General features: G+C 48.5%; 1 protein-coding gene across 2 annotated transcripts in view; it reads right to left on the bottom strand.

The window, feature by feature from the left end:
- Positions 1–25,934, bottom strand: part of zdhhc16b (zDHHC palmitoyltransferase 16b) — a 33,117-nt gene that overhangs the window by 6,059 nt on the left and 1,124 nt on the right. Inside the window, exons 2-10 of one of the 2 annotated variants that reach the window (XM_078223099.1) lie at positions 18,859–18,975; positions 13,245–13,497; positions 12,027–12,221; positions 11,598–11,686; positions 11,175–11,203; positions 9,805–9,938; positions 7,636–7,721; positions 5,637–5,760; positions 2,594–2,664 (exon numbers count right to left, since the gene is read on the bottom strand). In XM_078223099.1, coding sequence (XP_078079225.1) covers positions 2,594–2,664; positions 5,637–5,760; positions 7,636–7,721; positions 9,805–9,938; positions 11,175–11,203; positions 11,598–11,686; positions 12,027–12,221; positions 13,245–13,481 — 965 coding nt within the window. In that variant the 5' untranslated portion in view covers positions 13,482–13,497; positions 18,859–18,975. The remainder of the gene's footprint in view (positions 1–2,593; positions 2,665–5,636; positions 5,761–7,635; positions 7,722–9,804; positions 9,939–11,174; positions 11,204–11,597; positions 11,687–12,026; positions 12,222–13,244; positions 13,498–18,858; positions 18,976–25,934) is intronic. The other variant, XM_078223100.1, reaches the window with a different exon arrangement.

Here is a 25,934-nt window from a genome sequence, read left to right as displayed (position 1 = left end):
AGGCAAAAGGGATTAACTTAAAACCATTACAATCACAAAAAAAAGAGTACTAGGAAAATTAATGGGACTAAAGGCTGACAAGTCCTCCGGACCCGATGACTTGCATCCGAGGGTCTGAAAGGAAGTGGCTGCAGAGATAGCGAATGCATTGGTTGCAATCTTCCAAAATTCCCTAGATTAGATGGAAAGTCACAGCAGACTGGAAATTCCCAAATACAACGCCACTATTCAAGAAAGGAGGGAGATAGAAAACAGGAATCTATATAAGGCCAGTTGGGAAAACACTACAATCCATTATTAAGATGGTAGTAGCTGGATATTTAGAAAATCACAAAATATTCAGGTAGAGTCAACATGGTTTTGTGACAAATTTCTATTAGATTTCTTTGAGGATGGAACATGCAGGATGGATAAAGGGAAACCAGAAGATGTAGTGTTCTTGGATTTCCAAAAGGCATTCAATAAGGTGCCACATAGAAAGGTTATTGCACAAGGTAAGAGTTCATGGTGGTGATATATTAGCATAGATAGTAGCAGGAAAGAGAGTTGGGGGTAACTGGGTCATTTTCAGGAAGCAAGCAATGGAGTGCCACAGGGATCAGTGCTGGAACCTCAACTTACAACCCACAATGAGTTTAAAGAGACAGACTGTATTGTAGTTCAATTTGCTGTTAGTGCAAAGATAGGTAGGAAGACAGGTTGCAAGGATAGAAAGTGTCTGCAGAGGGATATAGATAGGTTAAAGTGAAGAGGCAAAATATTGGCAGAGTTTTGTTTTACTCGTTCATGGGATATGGGCGTCGCTGGCTGGGCAGCATTTATTGCCCATCCCAGCGGGCATTTAAGAGTCAACCACATTGCTGTGGATCTGGAGTAACGTGTAGGCCAGACCGGGTAAGGACAGCAGATTTCCTTCCTTAAAGGACATTAGTGAACCAGACGGGTTTTTACGACAATCAACAATGGCTTCCTGGCCATCATTAGTCTTTTAATTCCAGATTTTTGTTGAATTCAAATTTCACCATCTGCTGTGGTGGGATTTGGAGCAGCGTGCCCCAGAGCATTATGCTGGGTCCCTGGATTACTAGTTCACCGACAATACCACTATGCCACTGCCTCCTAGAGTATAATCTGGAAATGTGAGAGGTTGTCTACTTTGGCAGGAATAGTTAAAAAAACAGAATTTTATTTTATGGAGAGTGCACAGAATGTTACAGTACTTGGGTTCTGGGTGTCCTTGTACATGAATCACAGAAAGTTAGCATGCAGCTAACAGCAAGCAATTAGGAAGACGGGTGAAATATTGGCCTTTATTGCAAAGGGGATAGAGTATAAAAGTTGGGAAGTCTTGCTGCAACTGTACAAGGCATTGGTGAGACTGTACCTAGAGTACTGTGTATAGTTTTGGTCTTGTTACTTTAGGAGGATATACTTGGACACAGTTCAGAGAAGGTTCAGTGGGCTGATTCCTGGGATGAAGGGTTTGCCTTTTGAGGAAAGGTTGGGCCTATTCTCATCAGAATTAAAAAGAATGAGGTGTGATCTTATGAAACAAAGACGTTCCTGAAGGGGCAGGACAGGTTAGATAATAGAATCCCGACAGTGCAGAAGGATACCATTCAGCCCATCGAGTCTGCACCGACCACAATCCCATCCTGGCCCTATCCCCGCAACCCCACACGTTTACAGAGTTAGTTCCCTTGTCACTAAGGGGCAATTTAGCATGGTTAATCAACCTAACCCGAACATCTTTGGACTGTAGGAGGAAACTGGAGCACCCAAAGTAAACCCACGCAGACATGGGGAGAACGTGCAAACTCCACACAGTTAGCTGAGGCCTGAATTGAACTCGGGTCCCTGGCGCTGTGAGGCAGCAGTGCTAACCACTGTGCCACCCATGCCACGAGGATGTTTCCTCTCGTGGGGAAATCTAGAACTAATGGGAAAAGCTTAAAAATCAGTGATCTCCTATTTAAGACAAGAATTATTTTTCTCTGAAAAGGTTATTAGTCTGTGGAATTCTCTTCCCCAGAGAGCAGTGGAGGCTAGGTCATTGAACGTATTCAAGGCTCGGTTAGACAGATTTTTGAACGACAAGGGAGTCACAGGTTATGGGGGAGAGGCAGGAAAGTGGAATTGAGGCCACGTTCAGATTAGCCATAATCCCATTGAATGGTGGAGCAGGCTCAATGGGCCGAATGGCCTCCTCCTATTTTGTACAATTTTGTTGAGAACCAGAGGACACATTTAAATTGATTGCCAAAAGGTAAATAGTAACATGAGGAAAACATTGTTCTGTAGCAAGTGATTAGAATCTGAACTGCACTGGTTTGTGGTGGAGGAACATCCAATCAAGAGGGAACTGGATAAGCAAGGGCTGTGGGAAGCAAGACTAGCTGAATGGCTCAAGAGCTAGCATAAACCTGATGGACCGAATGGAGACCTTCTAGCTGTAACCAGAAAAACAAAATCAAGAGATGGGGAACAGGTCGAGTAGATACAATTGGAATGGTTTACGTAGAGGATAAGGGTGGGATAATTGGTCCAAATGACCTGCTGAGAGTCAGTTTTGCGCAATTCCGTCATCTTTTACCTTCGCTTTTCTATTCCAAGAAACAATTTCAAGTTGTTAAATTTTCCAGCGTGATAGGGATTCCTGAAAACCTGATCAGAAAGAAGGAAACTGTAAATATTTAATAAAAAATGAGAATGAGGCAGATTCCAATGAAACAAACAGTGTCTCCAATCCACAGGGGTCAAAGGGTGGCCGGCTCAGTACAATGGACACTATCAGCACTAAGACTAACATAATACTGAGTAGTGAACATGGAGCTTTACTCTGTATCTAACCCCGTGCTGTACCTGTCCTGGGAGTGTTTGATGGGGGACAGTGTAGAGGGAGCTTTACTCTGTATCTAACCCCGTTCTGTACCTGTCCTGGGAGTGTTTGATGAGAAGCAGAGCCTAAAATGGAGAGGAACAAAAACAGAAAATGCTGGAAAATCTCAGCAGGTTCTGACAGCGTCTGTGGGGAGAGAAAAGAGGCAACGTTTCGAGTCTGGATGATACTTCATCAGAGCTGAGAGCAAAGAGATTTATACTATTGAGGTGAGGTGAGGTGGGGTGGGTGGGTTCGCTAGAACATTGCAAAAGGCCAAGGACGGACATGTGGACAGGAGAGCAGGATGGGGTGTTGAAGTGGCAAGTGACAAGGTGGTTTGTGGCCTGCTTGCAGACGGACCGTAGGTATTCAGCAAAGTGGTCACCCAGTCGACGTTTGGTCTCCGATGTAGAGTAGATGCATTGGGAGCAACGAATGCAACAGATTGAAGGAGGTGCATGAGAAGCTTCACCTCGAAACGTTGGATCTATTCTCTTCCCACAGACGCTGTCAGACCTGCTAAGATTTTCCAGCGTTTTCTGTTTTTGTTTCAGATTGCAGCATCTGCATTAATTTGCTTCTTTCTTAAATGGAAAAGGTCTGGTCCCCAGCAAAAACTCTTGCTTTAACAAGCAAAGGAAATTCAGACACGAGAACAAATAACAAACCCAAGGCATTTTCTGCCGCTCCTCTCTCACGTAGTCCTGTGACTGAGCTAAACCCAGGATAGGGACAACTTTGTTAAGAATCATAGAATCCCTGCAGTGCAGAAGGAGGCTATTCGGCCCATCGAATCTGCACCAACCACAATCCCACCCAGGCCCTATTCCCGTAATCCCTCGCATTTACCCTGTTAATCCCCCTGACACTGAGGGGCAATTTAGCATGGCCAATCAATCTAACCCGCACATGTTTGGACTGTGGGAGGAAACCGGAGCACCCGGAGGAAACCCACGCAGACACGGGGAGAACGTGCAAACTCCACACAGTGACCCGAGACCAGGATTGAACCTGGGTCCCACTGACGCTGTAAGGCACACTGCGAACAGCAAGTACACCCCACTGCCAATAGGGACACGAGGAACGTGGGCCAAGGTGCTCACTCACACAGACCACCCCCCACTCCATTATGGCCCATCCCTGCCACCCAAGCGCCAACTCCGGACCCTGCACCACTCCCCACTCCAGGAACAGCCTCTGGAAGATGTTACTCAGCAAATTCCAGTGTGGAACAGGGACATAGGAAATCTCACGGATCCGAGAGAGAAGGGAACCAGACGTTCAAAATGAGAAAATTACATCACTCCTGCTGATTTCTTCATCCTGAATACCTTGGGTCTGAAATTCAGGCAAGTAGCCTGCAGTAACTGAGCCAGGCCGCGAGCTATCCTTCCCCAGCGAGACGCAGGGACAGGAGAAGAACATCATCGTCTAGCCCGATGTCTGGACCCCCCCCCCTCAGCTCACCACTGGGTAGCAGACAGCAATCATTGGACAGTTTTCAGCTGTTCTTGCGCCACCCAATACTGTCCACTGCCAAACCCCATTCCACCCACACTGCTCCCCGCTCCCAAACCCCATTCCACCCACACTGCTCCCCGCTCCAAAACCCCATTCCACCCACACTGCCCCCTCCCAAACCCCATTCCACCCACACTGCTCCCCCCTCCCAAACCCCATTCCACCCACACTGCTCCCCGCTCCAAAACCCCATTCCACCCACACTGCCCCCTCCCAAACCCCATTCCACCCACACTGCCCCCTCCCAAACCCCATTTCACCCACACTGCTCCCCCCTCCCAAACCCCATTCCACCCACACTGCCCCCTCCCAAACCCCATTCCACCCACACTGCCCCCTCCCAAACCCCATTCCACCCACACTGCCCCCTCCCAAACCCCATTCCACCCACACTGCTCCCCGCTCCCAAACCCCATTCCACCCACACTGCCCCCTCCCAAACCCCATTCCACCCACACTGCTCCCCGCTCCCAAACCCCATTCCACCCACACTGCCCCCTCCCAAACCCCATTCCACCCACACTGCCCCCTCCCAAACCCCATTCCACCCACACTGCCCCCTCCCAAACCCCATTCCACCCACACTGCCCCCTCCCAAACCCCATTCCACCCACACTGCCCCCTCCCAAACTCCATTCCACCCACACTGCCCCCTCCCAAACCCCATTCCACCCACACTGCCCCCTCCCAAACTCCATTCCACCCACACTGCCCCCTCCCAAACCCCATTCCACCCACACTGCCCCCTCCCAAACCCCATTCCACCCACACTGCCCCCTGCTCCCAAATCCCATTTCACCAAAACCACATTGTGCATCCGATATTGTCTCCTCTAAAACCCCATTTCACCGAATACCACACCCTCAGAAGCCCAATTTTACCCAACCGGCTTCCCAAGCCTTAACAACCTAACACTGACCCCCAACCCGGTCTCATCTCCAACAATGACCAATTGTCCTCACGTGTACCACCCCATGCTGCTCCAACATTGATCACTGGACAGACTGGTGTTCTAAGGGAGCCAGGGTCTGAGCACAGGGCCCACTGCCCAGGGCACTGCCCAGGGTCTGAGCACAGGGCACTGCCCAGGGTCTGAGCACAGGGCACTGCCCAGGGTCTGAGCACAGGGCACTGCCCAGGGTCTGAGCACAGGGCACTGCCCAGGGTCTGAGCACAGGGCACTGCCCAGGGTCTGAGCACAGGGCACTGCACATTTCAGACTCTGACAACTTACTCGGCCTTTCTTCTGCTGCCTCTGACGCTCTTTCTTATTGATGTGCCTCTCAATGCTGGTCTCTCCGCACAGAATGAGGATCGTGTGCCACAGGGTGAGGCCACTAAGAGCAAGGGCCACAGAACTGGAACAGAGAAAGAGAGCAATCAACCACACCTCAAATTTCAAACTCCAACATCCTCCATACACCCAGAACCTTTAAATGGGGAAGAGGCGGGGGGGGGAAGAGAGAACAGCTACATTGGCCTAATTGTTAAATGTTAGAAATACTCGATCATTTAGTAAATTACATTCAAGTGAAGTGAATGTTAACGGGCAATAGCAGCAGTCATTCTGTGCTCAGCAAGATCCCACAAAACAAGGACTAGGGTGGTTACATATGAACAAACAAATTAGAAGCAGTAGGCCATTTGGCCCTATTACCTGCTTTCCTATTTGGTAAAAGTTAAAGTTTATTTATTAGTCACAAGTAAGGTTTACATTAACACTGCAATGAAGTTACTGTGAAAATCCCCTAGTCGCCGCAGTCCGGCACCTGTTCGGGTACACTGAGGGAGGAGTTAGCATGGTCAATACACTGACCCACGTGTCTTTCACACTGTGGGAGAAAACCCATGCGGACACGGGGAGAACGTGCAAACTCCACACAGACACTGACCCAAGCTGGGAATTGAACCCGGGTCCCTGGGACTGTGGCGTGCGAACCACCGAGCCACCCTGTGTAAGATCACGGTGGCTCCGTTTATGACCTCAGCTCCATTTTTCTGCCTATCCCCATCATCCTTTAACTCCCATCTTCAAAGATTAATCTAACTCAGCCCTTAAATTATTCAATGGCCCTGCCTCCACTGCTCTCTGGGGGGGGGAGGGGGAGGGGAGTTTGGGCGAGGGGGGGGGGGGGGGGAGAGGATTCCACAGACCAACAACCTTCTGAGAGAAAATATTTCTCATCTCCGTCTTAAATAGGAGACACCTTATTTTTAAACTGTGTCCCCTGGTACTAGTCTCTCCCACAAAGGGAAACATCCTCTCAGTATCCACCCTATCATAGAAAGAAATCATAGAAACCCTACAGTGCAGAAAGAGGCCATTTGGCCCATCAAGTCTGCACCGACCACAATCCCACCCAGGCCCTACCCCCATATCCCTACATATTTTACCTGCTAATCCCTCTAATCTACACACCTCAGGACACTAAGGGTCAATTTGAGCATGGCCAATCAACTTAACCCGCACATCTTTGGACTGTGGGAGGAAACCGGAGCACCCGGAGGAAACGCGCGCAGACACGAGGAGAATGTGCAAACTCCACACAGACAGTTACCCAAGCCGGGAATCGAACCCAGGTCCCTGGAGCTGTGAAGCAGCAGTGCTAACTACTGTGCTACCATGCCGCCCTGTCACATCCCTCAGGATCCAGTATTTCAATAAGATCATCTCTTATTCTTCTAAACTCCAATGATACAGGCCCAATCTTTCCTCACAAACAAGCCCTTCATCCCAGGAATCAGTCGAGTGAACCTTCTCGAATGTTAATATATCCTTTCTCAAGTAAGGAGACAAGGGTGACACAGTGGTTAGCACTGCTGCCTCATAACACCAGGGACCCAAGTTCAATTCCGGCCTTGGGTCACTGTCTATGTGGAGTTTGCACGTTCTCCTCCGGATGCTCCGGTTTTCTCCCACAGCCCAAAGATGTGCAGGTTAGATTGATTGGCCATGCTAAATTGTCCCTTAGTGTCAGGGGGATTAGCAGGGTAAATATGTGGGGTCATGGGAATAGGGCCTGGGTGGGATTGTGGTCGGTGCAGACTCGATGGGCTGAATGGCCTCCCTCTGCACTGTAGGGATTCTTTGACTCTATGAAAAACTGTATAGAGTATTCCAGATGTGGCCACACCAACACCCTATACAATTGTGGCAAGATTTCCCTATTGTATTCCGTTCCCTTTGCAATAAACAACAGGGGAATGTTACACCAGGGAATGAGAGCACTGACCTGCAGAGAACCCAGAGATAAATGATACACTTATGGAAAAGTTTTTCCCGGAATGAAATGGTGGGAGCTGGAGTTTGCGTGGCTGTCTGTGAGAGAGAGAGAGGGGTCATTTCTCAGCAATTTAGGGAAAACCACACTTCACCAATAACTTACACACTGCTCTCATTATCAAAGACATTTTAGTTATTTAAGAGACAAAACATTTTCATTGGAAGAAATTAAAAATGAATACACAGCAAATTTTCTGCAACATCTCAGAGTGAGGGTAAGCATGAGGTAGAGATACCAGCATTGGACTCGGGTGGGAGCAGTAAGAAGTCTCACAACACCAGGTTAAAGTCGAACAGGTTTATTTGGAATCACGAGCTTTCGGAGCGCTGCTCCTTCCTCAGGTGACTGAGGTGTGAGACTTCTTACAGTGAGGGTAAGGGAACAGGTTAGAGAAGAAAATAAAAATTAAGAACTTGCCTTTCTACAACAGAACACCCCAAAGTGTTTAACAGGCAGAGGAGAATTTCTGAAGTGCAGTCACTGTTGTAATGTAGGAAACACAGCAGCCAATGTGTGCACAGCAAGATCCCACAAATAGCAATGTGATAACAGCAAGATCATTTGTTTCTGTAGCGTGGGCTGAGGAATAAGTAGTGGCCAGGATGCCGGGAAGAATTCTCCTGCTCTTTTTTTTATATAGAATCCTACAGTGCAGAAGGAGGCACCGACCACAATCCCACCCAGGCCCTATCCCCATAACCTCATGCATTTACCCCAGCTAGTCCCCCTGGTGCTAAGAGGCAATTTAGCATGGCCAATACACCTAAACCGGACGTCTTTGGAGTGTGGGAGGAAACCCACACAGACATGGGGAGAATGTGCCAACTCCACACAGACAGTGACCCAAGCCGGGAATCGAACCCGGGTCCCAGGCTGGGAGTAGGGCCTGGGTGGGATTGTGGTCGGTGCAGACTCGATGGGCCGAACGGCCTCCTTCTGCACTGTAGGGTTTCTATGATTCTATGATTCAGGCGCTGTGAGGCAGCAGTGCTAACCACTGTGCCACTCTTCTTTGAAATACAGCCACAGAATCTTTTCCATCTGCCCAGGTGGTTAAAAGTCACATCCAAAAGATGATCCCTCAGCCAGTGGAGCACTCCCTCACTATTCAACGTCAGCCGAGGTCTTTCTCTTTAAGTCACTGGAGTGAGACATCAGCCCACTGCGCTGACTCGAGTGCGTGTGCTACCCATTGAGCCAAGGACAGCTGGAATGCAGCATAAACAGTGGCGCGGACAAATTGGGCTAAATAGTCTGTGGTAAATTCCACGTAAAGGAACTTTTTTTTTAAAAAGACAGGTCATTCCAGCACCCCAGACAACTGTTCCTCCCCACCTAATTCAGGGGCACCAATGTCAGATGTTCCAGGTCAGACCCAACCCCTCAGCAGAACTCAGACAACCCGGGAGCTTTCAATTTGTGTTCAGGATATGTTTACCCACTAATCCACCAGGGAGCTGGTTGCAGTAAGTTTGCAACATGTATTCTTGATAAACACACTGTTGGATCAAAATTATAGGTTTAGAAACGGGACCCAGTTTGAACTTTGTCAATAAAATAACTCAGCAATTTTTAATTTCTATTTCGGGACTGAGACTAACTTTTCCAGACACTCAATCCACGTTTCCAACATTAGAAACTTTCTCATGAGAATTTTGCTCGAACCGGGGGGTTACAGTGTCCGAGATAAGGTCTGCGAAATGACCCGACAGGGGTCTCCAAAACGATTACGGGCTTTCAAATAGGGTAGAGGTCGAGAAGATTTTTCTTCTTGTGGGGGAGATTAAAACGAAGAACAATAAATATAGGATAGTCACTAAAGAATCCAATCAGGAGAAATTTCTTCACCCAGAGAGTGGCGAGAAGGTGGAACTCACCCCCACAGAGAGTAATTGAGGTGAATTACAGGTACAGTTAAGGGGTAAGTTAGATAAGAGAAAGGAATAGAATAATACGCTGATAGGGTGCGACGAATAAAGATAGCAGCAGCTGGAATGCAGCATAAACAGCGGCATGGACAAGTTGGACTAAATAGTCTGCGGTAAATTCCACGTAAAGAAACTTTTTTTTAAGGCAGGTCATTCCAGCACCCCAATGCCAAGACGACTTGCTGCTTACATTAATGGTGAAGTATGCATCGACAAACAGCTCCCTGCTGCTGACGCTACAGTACACACAGCCCAATGTCATAAACAGGCAGAATGAAAAGAAGTATCGATGGTTGTAATGGCCCACGCAGTTATTCAGCCAAGCTGAGCTGGAGAGTTAAGGAGGAGAAACCACGACAACAGAACCTCCTTTCATTTCATCCTTTCAGCTGTTGGTGTATCTGGTTATTACTGTACCTGTCCTGGGAGTGTTTGATGGGGACAGTGTAGAGGGAGCTTTACTCTGTATCTAACCCCGTGCTGTACCCGTCCTGGGAGTGTTTGATGGGGACAGTGTAGAGGGAGCTTTACTCTGTATCTAACCCCGTGCTGTACCCGTCCTGGGAGTGTTTGATGGGGACAGTGTAGAGGGAGCTTTACTCTGTATCTAACCCCGTGCTGTACCCGTCCTGGGAGTGTTTGATGGGGACAGTGTGGAGGAAGCTTTACTCTGTATCTAATCCCGTGCTGTACCCGTCCTGGGAGTGTTTGATGGGGACAGTGTAGAAGGAGCTTTACTCTGTATCTAACCCCGTGCTGTACCCGTCCTGGGAGTGTTTGATGGGGACAGTATGGAGGGAGCTTTACTCTGTATCTAACCCCGTGCTGTACCTGTCCTGGGAGTTTTTGATGGAGACAGTGTGGAGAGAGCTTTACTCTGTATCTAACCCCGTGCTGTACCTGTCCTGGGAGTGTTTGATGGGGACAGTGTGGAGGAAGCTTTACTCTGTATCTAATCCCGTGCTATACCTGTCCTGGGAGTGTTTGATGGGGACAGTGCAGAGGGAGCTTTACTCTGTATCGAACCCCGTGCTGTATCTGTCCTGGGAGTGTGTGATGGGGACAGTGTAGAGGGAGCTTTACTCTGTATCTAACCCCGTGCTGTACCTGTCCTGGCAGTGTTTGATGGGGACAGTGTAGAGGGAGCTTTACTCTGTATCTAACCCCGTGCTGTACCTGTCATGGGAAGCATTAGATGATCTGGTGCATGAGAACGGTCACCAAAACTGATGAACTCAGGGGCACAAGTTCAAGGTAAGGGGGGAAATGTTCAGTGGAGATGTGCGGGGAAAGTTTTTTTTACACAGAGGGTGGAGGGGGCCTGGAATGCACTGCCAAGTGAGGTGGTTGAGGCAGATACATTAGCGACATTTAAGACTCTTCTGGACAGACACATGAACAAGCGGGGAATAGAGGGATACAGGCGGTTGGTCCAGATAGGACATTGAGATTGGCACAGGCTGGAGGGCCGAAGGACCTGTTCCTGTGCTGTACTGTTCTTTGTTCTTAAAGAATAATAAAATGGCGAAATGATAAACTATTCAAGTGCAGAAAGGATACGGCAATGATGATCCATCTTCAAGATACATCTGAAAGATAATAAATTGTTGGTTAGCAGTCTAAGTTTGCTCTTTAAAATCTGTCAGATTGAGATCAAAAACTCCAGAAAGGAAACCCGCTATCCCGAGAAGCACCATGGCAAATCTCCATCCTGTCCAAAACCCAAGTCCCAGGGACCTCTGGCCCCACCCACATCATCCCAGAGACCTCTGGCCCCACCCACATCATCCCAGGGACCTCTGGCCCCACCCACATCGTCCCAGGGACCTCTGGCCCCACCCACATCGTCCCAGGGACCTCTAGCCCCACCCACATCGTCCCAGAGACCTCTGGCCCCACCCACATCATCCCAGAGACCTCTGGCCCCACCCACATGGCCCCATGGGGTCTGCCCCTCCCCTCAGCCCCAGGGACCAGTCTTACCGGTTACAAATGCTGCAGTGATGGGTACGGGCTGGTTTTGGATTAATGCACTTCCTGCAGATTGAAACCATCGGAATGTCAGTTTTCCCCTGGGAACAAAGAGTTAAACATGTAACTTACACATTAGATCAGCTACAGCATAGGATTAGATACAGAGCAAAGCTCCTTCTACACTGTCCCCATCAAACACTCCCAGGACAGGTACCGCACAGGATTTGACTAAAGTTTCTTCCACAAGCTGTGCTCCATTACTTACATTTGTGAATGATGCTATATCAGTGCAACTAACAATCATCCTATTGCACTTTGCCTTATTTGCCTCAAAAACCCTCTGTAACCACACTATGATGCTCACACCTTTCTGGTCCACCCTGCTCGGATTCTCCTCTTGCCCAGCCCTAGGGGCCATGCCTGTATTTGAGTCTGTACCTCTGCTGGGTGTCCAGGGTGTGTCCGCACGGCCTTGTAGTAATGAAATACAATCTGCATCAGGTTCCAGTGCCCGTAGCAGAGGTGCCAGGCGATCCATCCCACAGGATATGTGCTGAGGATGACGGGCAGGACACAAATATAAACTATCATCACAATTGTGGTCGTCAGGATGATCACCAGGACAACAAACACCTGCAAGAGAGAAGGAGCAATGAATCTGCACAGATCACGTGGGGAGGGGGAGCAGCAGAGGGTCCACGCCAACCTACCAGGCACAAGTCAGGAGTGTGATGGAATACTCCCCACTTGCCTGGGTGAGAGCAGCTCCAACAAGCAGCTCAACACCATCCAGGACAAAGCAGCCCACTTGATTGGCACCACATCCACCACCTTAAACATTCACTCCCTCCACCACCGACGCTCAGTAGCAGCCGTGTGTACCAACTACAAGATGCACTGCAGCAACTCACCAAGGTTCCTTAGACAGCACCTTCCAAACCCATGACCTCTACCATCTAAAAAGACAAGGGCAGCAGATACATGGGAATAACACCACCTGTGAGTTCCCTTCCAAGCCACTCACCATCCACAAGACCATAGGACCATAAGATATAGGAGCAGAATAGGCCATTCGGCCCATCGTGTCTGCTCCGCCATTCAATCATGGCTGATATGATTCTCAACCCCATTTTCCCACCTTTTCCCCATAACTTTGATCTCTTTACCAATCAAGAACCTATCTATCTCTGTCTTAAATGCACTGAATGACCTGGCCTCCACAGCCTTCTGTGGCAATGAATTCCACAGATCCACCACTCTCTGGCTGAACGAATTCCTCCTCATCTCGGTTCTAAAGGGTCATCCCTTCACTCTGAGGCTGTGCCCTCGGGTCCTCGTCTCTCCTCCTAATGGAAACATCTTCCCCACATCCACTTTCTCCAGGCGTTTCAGAATTCTGTAAGTTTCAATGAGAAACACTCTCATCCTTCTAAATTCCACCCAGAGTCCTCAAACGTTCCTCATACATGGAAACATGTTGCCATTCCTTCACTATCACTCAAAATCCTGGAATTGCCTCCCTAACAGAACGGTGGGTGCATCTGTACCCCAGCGACTGCAGTTGTTCAAGGCGGTGATTCACCTCCACCTTCTCAAGGGACATTAGAGATGGGCAACAAATGTGGAATATTTAAAATATGAAGATAGAACACTCACCACTCCAAACCATCGAGTTACATGGTCCACCAGCCAATAGATGGGCTCGAACAAAGAGTCAAGGACAACATCAGTGTTGGTAAAGGAGTTGTAGATGAGGGAGTTGGCACACAGCTTGCTGTAGCTCCAGAGGGTCCTCACACGGTGAAGGAACTTCGATCGCCGCCTGCGGCCCAGTCGGAAACACTTCAAAAACAAACGCATGGCGGTGCAGACACAACGCAGTTGCCTCCTCATTCCAGCACAGCCCAACCTAGAGACAAGGAATTAGGACAGAGCAGGGGGTTAGATACAGAGTAAAACTCCCTCTACACTGTCCCCATCAAACACTCCCAGGACAGGTACAGCACGGGGCTAGATGCAGAGTAAAGCTCCCTCTACACTGTCCCCCATCAAACACTCCCAGGACAGGTACAGCATGGGGTTACTGTAATGTTCGAATTATGTTAGGGGTTGTGGGCTTTAAAGAAACAGAAAACAATGGGGTTCCTTTCAATACCAAATCCATCATCTTCCACATCACAGGATCAATTCTGCTATGTCTCTGAACTTGAGAAGTTGTCACAGACAAATGATCTACCAGCAAAAAATAAAGAATGTTGGCAAAACTAGTTGGTGGCATCTACTCAATAGGTAAAGGTAAACGTGATAACGTATCAATCACTCTGATTGATGATGCTGTATACCATAGGAGTGTGCAGACAGGAGCGGTGACTATTACTGCAATCGGTTAGCAGCTATGGAAGGTATGCCTTCGGACAGACCAAAAATAGCAGCCAAGGGTTGATAATTAGTCTGGAAAAAGTCAAACTTTTCTCTCTTGATTCGCAGACCAAGTGCTTGAAAACATTCCAAAGCTGCTTCCAAATTATTCAAGTGCTCCTGTTCACTGGACTTTGTAATTAGAATATCATCCAAGTAACATTGTACACCAGAGGGACCACTTAAAACCTGGTCCATTGATCTTTGCAAAAGGTCCGGTGTGGATGCTATTCCAAAAGGCAATCTTTCATAACGAAAAAGACCTTTATGAGTAACGATGGTGAGCAATGGTTGAGATTCAGTGGCTACGTTTTCTGTAATTATGCTTGTGAAAGATCAATCTTGCTAATTTTCTGCCCATCTGATAACCCAGCAAAATCTTCAATTAAAGGAAGCAGATATTGTTCAGCCCACAACACTGGATTTATGGTTGTTCAAAAATCACCACAAATACGAACTGAACCATCTGGTTTGTTGACAGGTACGACGGTGTAACCCAGTGACTCATTGTAACAGGCTCTAACACACCAATGTTAATAAGTTGTACTAATTCTTCTTCGACTTTGGTCCGAATTGCACATGGTACCGCTCTTGCCTTGAGAGTCGCCCCTTTTAGGGAACTGTGGACCTGCACGCCCAGATCCCTCTGTAGGTTAATGCTCCTACGGGGTTTTGCCATACGAACATTAATATACAGAGGGACAGAGGGATCTGGGCGTGCAGGTCCACAGTTCCCTAAAAGTGGCTACACAGATGGCCAAGGTGATTAAGAAGGCATGTGGCATGCTTGTTTTCATCGGCCAGGGCATTGAATACAAGAGTTGGCAAATCATGTTGCAGCTGCATAAAACCTTGGTTAGGCCACATTTGGAGTAGTGTGTGTAGTTCTGGTCACCACACTACCAGAAGGATGTGGAAGTTTTGGAGAGAGTGCAAAGAAGGTCCACCAGGGTGTTCCTGGTCTCGAGGGTGTCGGCTATGAGGAGAGGTTGAATAAACTAGGATTGTTTTCACTGGAAAGACGGATGCTGAGAGGAGACCTGATAGAGATCTATAAAATTATGAGAGGCATAGACACGGTGGATAGTCAGAGGCTTTTTCTCAAGGTGAAAGTGTCAATTACACGGGGGCACAGGTTTAAGGTGAGAGGGGGGAGTTTAAGGGAGATGTGCGGGAGAAGTTTTTCATGCAGAGAGTGGAGGGTGCCAGGAACCCGCTGCCAGAGAAGGTGGTGGAAGCGGGCACATTAGCAACATTCAAGAGGCATCTGGATGGGTACATGAATAGGGGGGGAATAGAGGGATACGGACTGAGTACGGGCAGAAGGTTTTTTTTTAGTTTAGTTAGGGCAACCTTGATCGGCACAGGCTTGGAGGGCCGAAGGGCCTGTTCCTGTGCTGTATTGCTCTTTTTATTCTTGATGTGGAGATGCCGGCGTTGGACTGGAGTAAACACAGTAAGAGTTTTAACACCACCAGGTTAAATGTCTGCTTTCTTGCATCTTTGTAACCTGATTTTTAACCTGGTGTTGTTAAAACTCTTACTACTTTTTATTCTTCCCAGGGGAAGCTGGTTTAGCCCAATAAGCTTTTGCAATGTGACCTGTTTTGCCATTATCCTTGCTCCAGTATTCACTTGCTGAATGGCCCATTTTGGCACATCTACGACATACTTGTTGCTGTTTTGGCTTCTTTTGGGCATTTACTAACTTGTGGCTCTTCATTCCTACACCATATTGTGAAGCCTCTTTAGCAGCCAGTTCCATTGACACCGATTTCTACATCTGTCTTTAAAGGCAAAACATGTTCATTAAGCAATCTTCTTTAGATAGCTTCATTTTGAGATCCACGAACTAGGCCACAAACTGAGCAATGCTTTCGCCTTCCACTCGATTCCTTCAGTAGAACCTGAACTGTTGTGTGATGATCAATGGCTTCGGAGAGTCATGCTTTCAAGGATCTTTGTCACGTCATTATAAGTTTTGGTTGCTGGCTTTGTTGGATGAATCAAGCTCCAGAGCAAATTGAAGGTTTTACTTCCAATTGTGCTGAGAAAAGCTGGTACGAGAAACTCGTTTGCAATTTTATTAGCTTGTACAAAGTACTGAAAACGCTCTCAATAGGAACTCCATGATTCATTTTCTTCATTGAAAGGCGCCATGGATCCAAATTCCTGTTGCAGGCTCCAGCGATTCGAGACTGCTCAGAATATTTTATTTTACCGTCTCCCCAGTACTCCCTTTTAACCCTGGTGACTGTTGACTTGATGTACTTTTTCTAAACAATGCCAGTTATACAGAAAAGCATCCCTTATTTTCAAATATGCCAGATACTGCTGGGAATCTCACTCTTCTCTGATCAAAAATTAACCCTCTTTAAAACCCCACAGAGAGCTTCTTTCTTACGTGGTCTTTCTGTATCGGCATTTCAATCTTTCATTCTGTTGTTGGGGGAATCAGAAAAGGGAGGGGGAGGGGGTGGGGGTGGGGGGGAGAACCAGAAAGGGGGGGTGTGGGGTGGGGAGGACCAGAAAAAAAAGGGGGGGGGGAGAAAGAGGGGGAACCAGAAGGGAGATGGGAGGATGAACCAGAATGGGGTGAAGGGGGGGAGGGAGGGGGAACCAGAATGGGGTGAAGGGGGCAAGGAGGGGGGGGAACCAGAAGGGGGAGGGAGGGGGGGAACCAGAAGGGGGAGGGAGGGGGGGAACCAGAAGGGGGAGGGAGGGGGGGAACTAGAAAGGGGAAAGAGGGAGGATAAGGAGGGGAAGAGGGGAATATGGGAGGGGGAAGATGGGAGGGGAAGAGGAGGTGGGAGGAAAGACCAGAGTTCATCCCACGTCTTAGGTCGCTGCAAAGACGCTCATTCTCACGGCACTACTTTGCTCCTGTGTCACGTTATAAAATTACAAAATAACCTTTCCCAATATCCAACTGCAGATTAATTCCACTAAAAATGTACTGGGCTATCAGAAGATGGAAATCAATGCTTACTTTCGGAAGTCGATGTGCAGCTAGCTGCAGGGACGATCAGATCAGGTAACGCAATGAAGACACTGGGAGGAAGCAGTGAGGATGTGGCTCGGCCAGTCTGAAGATGAGGTGGAACAGGAGAGGCCAGCTCAGCACATGACAGAGCACACTGGTGTCAGCGGAACTGGATTGTGTGTGTTATGATGGAGGGGGGGAGGTCGGAGGTGAGAGAGTAAATGTGACTGGCGTTATTTATAGTCACAAATTAACCTGCAGCAGTGACGACAATTAAACCGGACTTGTGTTCAGCTAAAAATAACATGCTCGAGTTTCACTAATAGTTTACAATGTCATCGGATTCAGGACTGCCTGATCAGCACCCCCCACCCGATCCCACTCAGATATATTGCTGGGGAGGCAGTGGTATAGTCACTGTGACCCAGGGTACTGGTCTGGGGGCGCACGTTCAAATCCCACCACGACAAATGGTGAAGTTTCAATAAATTAAACCTGGAATTAAAAATGTCCTTTAGAAAAGGATATCTGTCATCCTTACTGCTGACTTACTGCTGACTCCAGTTCTACAGCAATGTGGTTGACTCTTAAATGCCCTCTGAAATGGCCCAGCAAGGAAAGTGAAAGACCGCCCAGTATCAACCCCACAAAGTCCTCCTCACTAACATCCGGGGGGCTTCTGCAAAAATTGGGAGAGCTGTCTCGCAGACTAGTAAAGCAACAGCCTCACATAGTCATACTCACGGAATTATACCTCATGTCCCAGACACCACCAACACCATCCCCTGTCCCACCGGTGGCAGTGAGGAAGGAATTCCCCTGGAGTCCTCAACATCAACTCGGGACCCCTGGCACCAGGTCAAATATGGGCAAAGAAACCTCCTGGGGATTGCCACACTTCCCCCATGTTAAACACCACTAGAAGAAGCTCTGAGGGTGGCATGGGTGCAAAATATACTCTAGGTGGGGAACCTCAATGTCCATCACCAAGAGTGGCTCGGCAGTACCGACTAACCGAGTCCTGAAGGACATAACTACTAGATGGGGACTGCGGGAGGTGGTGAGGGAACCAAGAGGGAAAAACATACTTGACCTCATCCTCAAAAAAACAGAGCAGCCTGCTTGATTGCTACCCCATCCACAAACATTCAATCCCTCCATCAGCGACATACAGTGGCAGCAGAGTACCATCTACCAGGTGAATTGTAGCAACTCAACAAAGCTCCTTGAACAGTATCTTCCAAGCCTGCGACCTCTACCACCTAAAAGGACAAGGGCAGCAGATGCCTGGGAACACCTTGTCCAAGTTCCCCTCCAGCCAATCACCATCCTGACTTGGAAATATATCGCCGTTCCTTCACTGTCGCTGGGTCAAAATACTGGAACTCCCTCCCTAACAACGCTGCGGGTGCACTTACAGCACAGGGACTGCAGTGGTTCGAGAAGGCAGCTCATCACCACCTTCTCAAGGGCAATTAGGGATGGGAAATAAATGCTGGCCTAGCCGGCAACGCCCACATCCCATAAACAAATAACATATATCACTCAAAACCCCTCGATTAGATTCCAGTCTGTAACTCACTCCCAGGTATCTGTTATTCTATATATAAACCACCCAAACCCCTCGATTAGATTCCAGTCTGTAACTCACTCCCGGGTATCTGTTATTCTATATATAAACCACCCCAAACCCCTCGATTAGATTCCAGTCTGTAACTCACTCCCGGGTATCTGTTATTCTATATATAAACCACCCCAAACCCCTTGATTAGATTCAGTCTGTAACTCACTCCCGGGTATCTGTTATTTTCTGTATAAACTATCCTGAACCTTGAAATTCAGTCGACAGTACAAGGTAAGTTTACTCACAGGTGAATGGTGGAGACAGTGACCCCGGATCTGAGAAACCGGGCATCATGTGGACAAACCCTGCAGCTTCTCCCAGTTATTGAACAGGTTGTTCAGCCCCAAGTACAGTGCTTGTGTCTGCAAATAAATAAAATAAATTTCAAATTAGCCAAACAAATAGGTCCCCGATTAACACTGAGCAGCAGCTTCTGTGGTCGGGTGTTGAGTTTGCTGAGGGGGACCACAGCAGCAAGATGGGGTTGGGAGGAGGTACAGAGGAGCTGGACATTGGGAGGAGGTACAGAGGGACTGGACATTGGGAGGAGGTACAGAGGGACTGGACATTGGGAGGAGGTACAGAGGGACTGGACATTGGGAGGAGGTACAGAGGGACTGGACATTGGGAGGAGGTACAGAGGGACTGGACATTGGGAGGAGGTACAGAGGGACTGGACATTGGGAGGAGGTACAGAGGGACTGGACATTGGGAGGAGGTACAGAGGGACTGGACATTGGGAGGAGGTACAGAGGGACTGGACATTGGGAGGAGGTACAGAGGGACTGGACATTGGGAGGAGGTACAGAGGGACTGGACATTGGGAGGAGGTACAGAGGGGCTGGAGGTTGGGAGGAGGTGCTATAAGTGGTCTCTGCTTGAGCAGAGCAAATGTTTCTTGGGGGCAATTCAACCAAAGAGGCACCACAACCAAAGATGATCCAATTTGTTTCCAATGAACTCACTTGTGCATGTGCACAAACACTCATCCCCTCCTCGTGTACGCACATACTGCACACATTTCCATCAGGGATAATCAAACAGTAACCCACAGCAACTACAGTCTGCAGAACAAGAGAAGGACACTAACATTTCATAGAATCCCTACAGTGCAGAAGGAAGCCATTCGGCCCATCGAGTCTGCACCGACCGCAATCCCACCCAGGCCGTAACCCCATAACCACGGGCATTTACCCTAGCTAGTCCCCTGACACTAAGGGACAATTTAGCATTGTTAATCCATCTAACCTGCACATCTTTGGACTGTGGGAGGAAACTGGAGCACCCGGAGGAAACCCACGCAGACACGGGGAGAACGTGCAAACTCCACACAGACAGTGACCCAAGCCGGGAATCGAACCCGGGTCCCTGGCTCTGAGAGGCAGCAGCGCTACCTACTCTGCCACCATGTCGCCCCTCTCTACTTCTCTCTTGACTCTCTCTCTTCTACAAGCTTCTGAACCCCAAGCTTGGGTTCGCTTTGTCTTCTCTCCCAAGTTAGGGTCCCCAGTTCTGCAGCTTTTCCCTGAATGAAGTTACTTAGCCTGGCTCTGTTGAACTCACACAGGTTACACTGTCACAGTCCCCCATAGCATCCTCAATACTGCGGACTGGTTTCCGGCAGACAAGTCTCCTCCCTCAATCCATGGAGCTGTCATCACCAGGGTCTTTCCTCTCTGGAGTGGTGATGCAAGAAGAAGTTTTGATCCTTGGGAAAGAGGGGGGCTGGAGACAGGAGAGATCCTATATCCAATGTGTCCCGTAACTAAGGTCAGTTCTGTATTGTGGAGCAGTGAGTTATTTATTAATGAGTTAAGCCCCAGTAATAAAGACTATTACTCTTTATAATTAATGGTGAAACCCAATCGGTGCATTCAAACTGGTTTCATCAGCAGTGTACAAATTCAGCAGGTGGGGTTAGTCCTCAGAGCAAGAAACACAAGTATTCATTCGCTCTGCTGTAGTGGGGCCCACACATAACGAGTGCTTCACTCTCGAGTATGGGGGTTCCAGACCTTTCTTCAATTTGTCCCCCACAGTCCCCACTATCACCTTTGCGCAGGTTCACAGCAGCTGCCTTGAGTGGGATAAAGATCCGGTGGAACGTAAAGAGCAACAGAGATGGCATGTTTCCAGAGTGAAAATTCAATGCCTTTCTCTGCAAGTCACGCAACAAACTTCATTCTTCCGGAGAAAGAAATGCAATTCGTTTAATTTTTAATGAATTAATATTAAATTGGATGCTGATATCACCCATTCCCACCAGTAAAGCCATCAGCACCAGTCAATGGAAAAGGTCTGGAGTTCTGATGGGCTGGTATTGAGCTAAGCGGACATGACCTGCATTGCCGGTCTCAGCGAGAGCTTCTCCTGCCCTGGGAGTGAGACACTTTGACAACAGTTCCTGCTCCCTATTCACTCCAAGTGGGAAGTGTGTGTGTGAGAATGGAGTAAGACTCCATTGTGATTCACACAGGCGCTACCTTAAGATCAGAACTGGGCCAGTAAGGAGTGAAATCTGGAAGCACCTTCGTACAAAGGGCAATGGAACTCAGTCTCTCCCCTCAAAGGACTGTTCAGGCTGGGGTGCTCATGGAAGTACAGAGATGGCCATACTATGGATTGAATTGAAAACAAGGATATGAATTGTTAGATAGATTGTCGCTGGACTGGTCAATGGAGGTCAGCGAACTGGGGGGAGGGGGGGGGGGGGGAGGGGGGTGGTGATGAGGGTTTCAGAATACAAGGCAGCAGAGCTGCAACAGCCCAAGGTTCTTTGTTTGATTCATGTCCAATTGGTTGGTCCCCAATCAGAGAAGACGCTGCTACGGCATTTAGTGCCCTCACGCCTGCAGAGACTGAAAATCAAGTAAGGGCTTTGGTATCTGATGAGTGCCCAGTGACCCCTGCAAGGACACAACTGAATGTTGAATAAGCACGGTGGAATTCAGCCATGACGATTTCTGTTGTCCTGTAGCACATTAATAAATGAATGGCTATTTCTGGGTGAGATGTGAGGGGGGGAGATTTCAAAGTTTGACTGATCTTCCCAACTGGAGTTTTTTTAAAATTCATTTATAGGTTTTGGGCATCGCTGGCTAGGCCAGCACTAATTTCCCACCCCTATTGTCCTTCAGAAGGTGGTGGTGAGCTGCCGTCTTGTCCCCGAGGTGTAGGTACACCCACAGTGCTATTAAAGAGGATTTTAACCCAGCGGCAGTGAAGGAACAGTGATATGTTCCCAAGTCAGGATGGTGACAGTCTTAGAGGGGAACCTCCAAATGGTGGTGTTCCCATGTGTCTGCTGTCCTTGTCCTTCTAGATGGTAGTAGTCATGGGTTTGGAAGGTGCAGCCTAAGGAACCTTGGTGAGTTGCTGCTCTGCATCTCGTAGATGGTACACATGGCTGCCACTGTTTATCAGTGGTGGAGGGAGTGAATGTTTGTGGGAGGCGTAGCAATCAACTGAGCTGCTTTGTCCTGGATGGTGTTGAGCTTCTAAGCAGCTGAAGGTGTTTGGGCCTCAGACGCTATCCTGAGGAACTCCTGCAGTGATGTCCTGGAGCTGAGATGATTGACCTCCAATAACCATCTTCTGTTTTTCCAGGTATGACTCCAACCAGCACAGTATTTTCTGCCTGATTCCCATTGATTCCAATCTTGCTAGGGTTCCTTGATGCCGCACTCAGTCAAATGCTGCCTTAATGTCAAGGACAGTCATTCTCACCTCCGGCATTTGGCTCTTTTGGACATGTTTGAATCAAGGCTGTAATGAGGTCAGGAGCTGAATGACTGGCGGAACCCAAACGGAGCATTCATGAACAGGTTATTGCTGAGTAGGTGTCACTTGATTGCACTGCCGTTGACCCCTTCCATCATTTTGCTGATGATGAGAGTAGATTGATGGGGCGGTAATTGGCGGGGTTGGATTTGTCCTGTTTCTTGTGTACAGGACACACCTGGGCAATTTCCCACATTACTTTAGCAAGGCGTTCGATAAGGTCCCCCATGCGAGGCTTCTAGAAAAAGTGAGAGGGCATGGGATCCAAGGGGCTGCTGCCCTGTGGATCCAGAACTGGCTTGCCCAAAGGAGGCAGAGAGTGGGGATACAAAGAACAAAGAACAGTACAGCACAGGAAACAGGCCCTTCGGCCCTCCAAGCCTGTGCCGCTCCTTGGTCCAACTAGACCAATCGTTTGTATCCCTCCATTCCCAGGCTGCTCCTGTGACTATCCAGGTAAGTCTTAAACGATGTCAGCGTGCCTGCCTCCACCACCCTACTTGGCAGCGCATTCCAGGCCCCCACCACCCTCTGTGTAAAAAACGTCCCTCTGATATCCGAGTTATACTTCGCCCCTCTCACCTTGAGCCCGTGACCCCTCGTGATCGTCACCTCTGACCTGGGAAAAAGCTTCCCACTGTTCACCCTATCTATACCCTTCATAATCTTGTACACCTCTATTAGATCTCCCCTCATTCTCCGTCTTTCCAGGGAGAACAACCCCAGTCTACCCAATCTCTCCTCATAGCTAAGACCCTCCATACCAGGCAACATCCTGGTAAACCTTCTCTGCACTCTCTCCAATGCCTCCACGTCCTTCTGGTAGTGCGGCGACCAGAACTGGACGCAGTACTCCAAATGTGGCCTAACCAGCGTTCTATACAGCTGCATCATCAGACTCCAGCTTTTATACTCTGTACCCCGTCCTATAAAGGCAAGCATACCATATGCCTTCTTCACCACCTTCTCCACCTGTGTTGCCACCTTCAAGGATTTGTGGACTTGCACACCTAGGTCCCTCTGTGTTTCTATACTCCTGATGACTCTGCCATTTATTGTATAACTCCTCCCTACATTATTTCTTCCAAAATGCATCACTTCGCATTTATCCGGATTAAACTCCATCTGCCACCTCTCCGCCCAATTTTCCAGCCTATCTATATCCTGCTGTATTGCCCGACAATGCTCTTCGCTATCCGCAAGTCCAGCCATCTTCGTGTCATCCGCAAACTTGCTGATTCCACCAGTTACACCTTCTTCCAAGTCATTTATATATATCACAAATAGCAGAGGTCCCAGTACAGAGCCCTGCGGAACACCACTGGTCACAGACCTCCAGCCGGAAAAAGACCCTTCGACCACTACCCTCTGTCTCCTATGGCCAAGCCAGTTCTCCACCCATCTAGCCACTTCTCCTTGTATCCCATGAGCCTTAACCTTCTTAACCAACCTGCCATGTGGGACTTTGTCAAATGCCTTACTGAAATCCATATAGACGACATCCACGGCCCTTCCTTCATCAACCGTTTTTGTCACTTCCTCAAAAAACTCCACCAAATTTGTAAGGCACGACCTCCCTCTTACAAAAATAGATGGATCTTTTTCTAAATGGAAGTCGGTCACCAGTGGTGTGCCCCAGGGATCTGTTCTGAGACCCTTGCTGTTTGTCATTTTCATAAATGACCTGGATGAGGAAGTGGAGGGATGGGTTGGTAAGTTTGCCGACGACATGAAGGTTGGTGGGGCTGTGGATAGTCTGGAGGGATGTCAGAAGTTACAGAGGGACATAGATAGGATGCAAGACTGGGCGGAGAAGTGGCAGATGGACTTCAACCCAGATAAATGCGTAGAGGTCCATTTTGGCAGGTCAAATGCGATGAAGGAGTACAATATAAAGGGAAAGACTCTTAGTACTGTAGAGGATCAGAAGGACCTTGGGGTCCGGGTCCATAGGACTCTAAAATCGGCCCCGCAGGTGGAGGAGGTGGTTAAGAAGGCATATGGTGTGCTGGCCTTTATCAATCGAGGGATTGAGTTTAGGAGTCCCGGGATAATGATGCAGCTATATAAGACCCTCGTCAGACCCCACTTGGAGTACTGTGCTCAGTTCTGGTCGCCTCATTACAAGAAGGATGTGGAAAAGATTGAAAGGGTACAGAGGAAATTTACAAGGATGTTGCCTGGATTGAGTGGCATGCCTTATGAGGATAGGCTGAGGGAGCTCGGTCTTTTCTCCTTGAGAGACGTAGGATGAGAGGAGACCTAATAGAGATATACAAGATGTTGAGAGGCATAGATCGGGTGGACTCTCAGAGGCTTTTTCCCAGGGTGGAAATGGCTGCTACAAGAGGACACAGGTTTAAGGTGCTGGGGGGTAGGTACAGGGGAAATGTTAGGGGGAAGTTTTTCACACAGAGGGTGGTGGGCGAGTGGAATCGGCTGCCGTCAGTGGTGGTGGAGGCAAACTCAATAGGGTCTTTTAAGAGACTCCTGGATGAGTACATGGGACTTAATAGGATGGATGGTTATAGGTAGGCCTAAAAGATAGGGATAAATTCGGCACAACTTGTGGGGCCGAAGGGCCTGTTTTGTGCTGTAGTTTTTTCTATGTTTCTATTACCAGTGTTGTAACTGTACTGGAAAACCTTGGCTAGGGGCGCGGCAAGTTCTGAAACACAAGTCTTCAGTACTACTGCTGGAATATTGCCAGGGCCCATAGCCTTTGCAGTATCCAGTGCCTTCAGTTGTTTCTTAATATCACATGGGGTGAATCGAATTGGTTGAAGACTGACATCTGTGATGCTGGAGACGTCCAGATGAGGCCAAGATAGATCATCCACTCAGCACTTCTGGCTGAAGATTGTTCTGAATACTTCAGTCTTATCTTTTCCACGAATGTGCTAGGCCATCCATCATTGAGGATGGGGATATCTGTGAAGCTGCTCCTCTAATAAGTGGGGCGGCACGGGTGGCACAGTGGTTAGCACTGTTGCCTCACAGTGCCACAGACCTGGGTTCAATTCCTGGCTTGGGTCACTGTCTGTGTGGAGTCTGTACATTCTCCCCGTGTCTGCGTGGGTTTCCTCCGGATGCTGCAGTTTCCTCCCACAGTCCAAAGACGTGCTGGTTAGGTGCATTGGTGAATTCTCCCTCAGTGTACCCGAACAGGCGCCGGAGTGTGGCAACTAGGGGATTTTCACAGTAACTTCATTGCACTGTGAATGCAAGCCTACTTGTGACTAATAAATAAACTTTAATTGTCCACCACCATTCATGGCTGGATGTAGCAGGACTGCAGAGCTTAGATCTGATCTGTTGGTTGTGGGATTGTTTAGCTCTGTTTATCATTTGCTGTTTTTGCTGCTTGGCATGCAAGTAGTCCTGTGTTGTAGCTTCACCAGGTTGACACTTCATGTTCAGGTATGCCTGGTGCTGCTCCTGGCATGCCCTCCTGCACTCTTCATTGAACCAGGGTTGATCCCCAGGTTCGATGATAATGGTTGAGTGGGGGATATGCCGGCCACGAGGTTGCAGATTGTGC

The sequence above is a fragment of the Mustelus asterias genome, chromosome 11 (assembly GCF_964213995.1).
Source record: "Mustelus asterias chromosome 11, sMusAst1.hap1.1, whole genome shotgun sequence".
NCBI lineage: Eukaryota > Metazoa > Chordata > Chondrichthyes > Carcharhiniformes > Triakidae > Mustelus > Mustelus asterias.
Note: the sequence above shows the minus strand (reverse complement) of the source record. Positions and strands in the feature narration are given on the sequence as shown.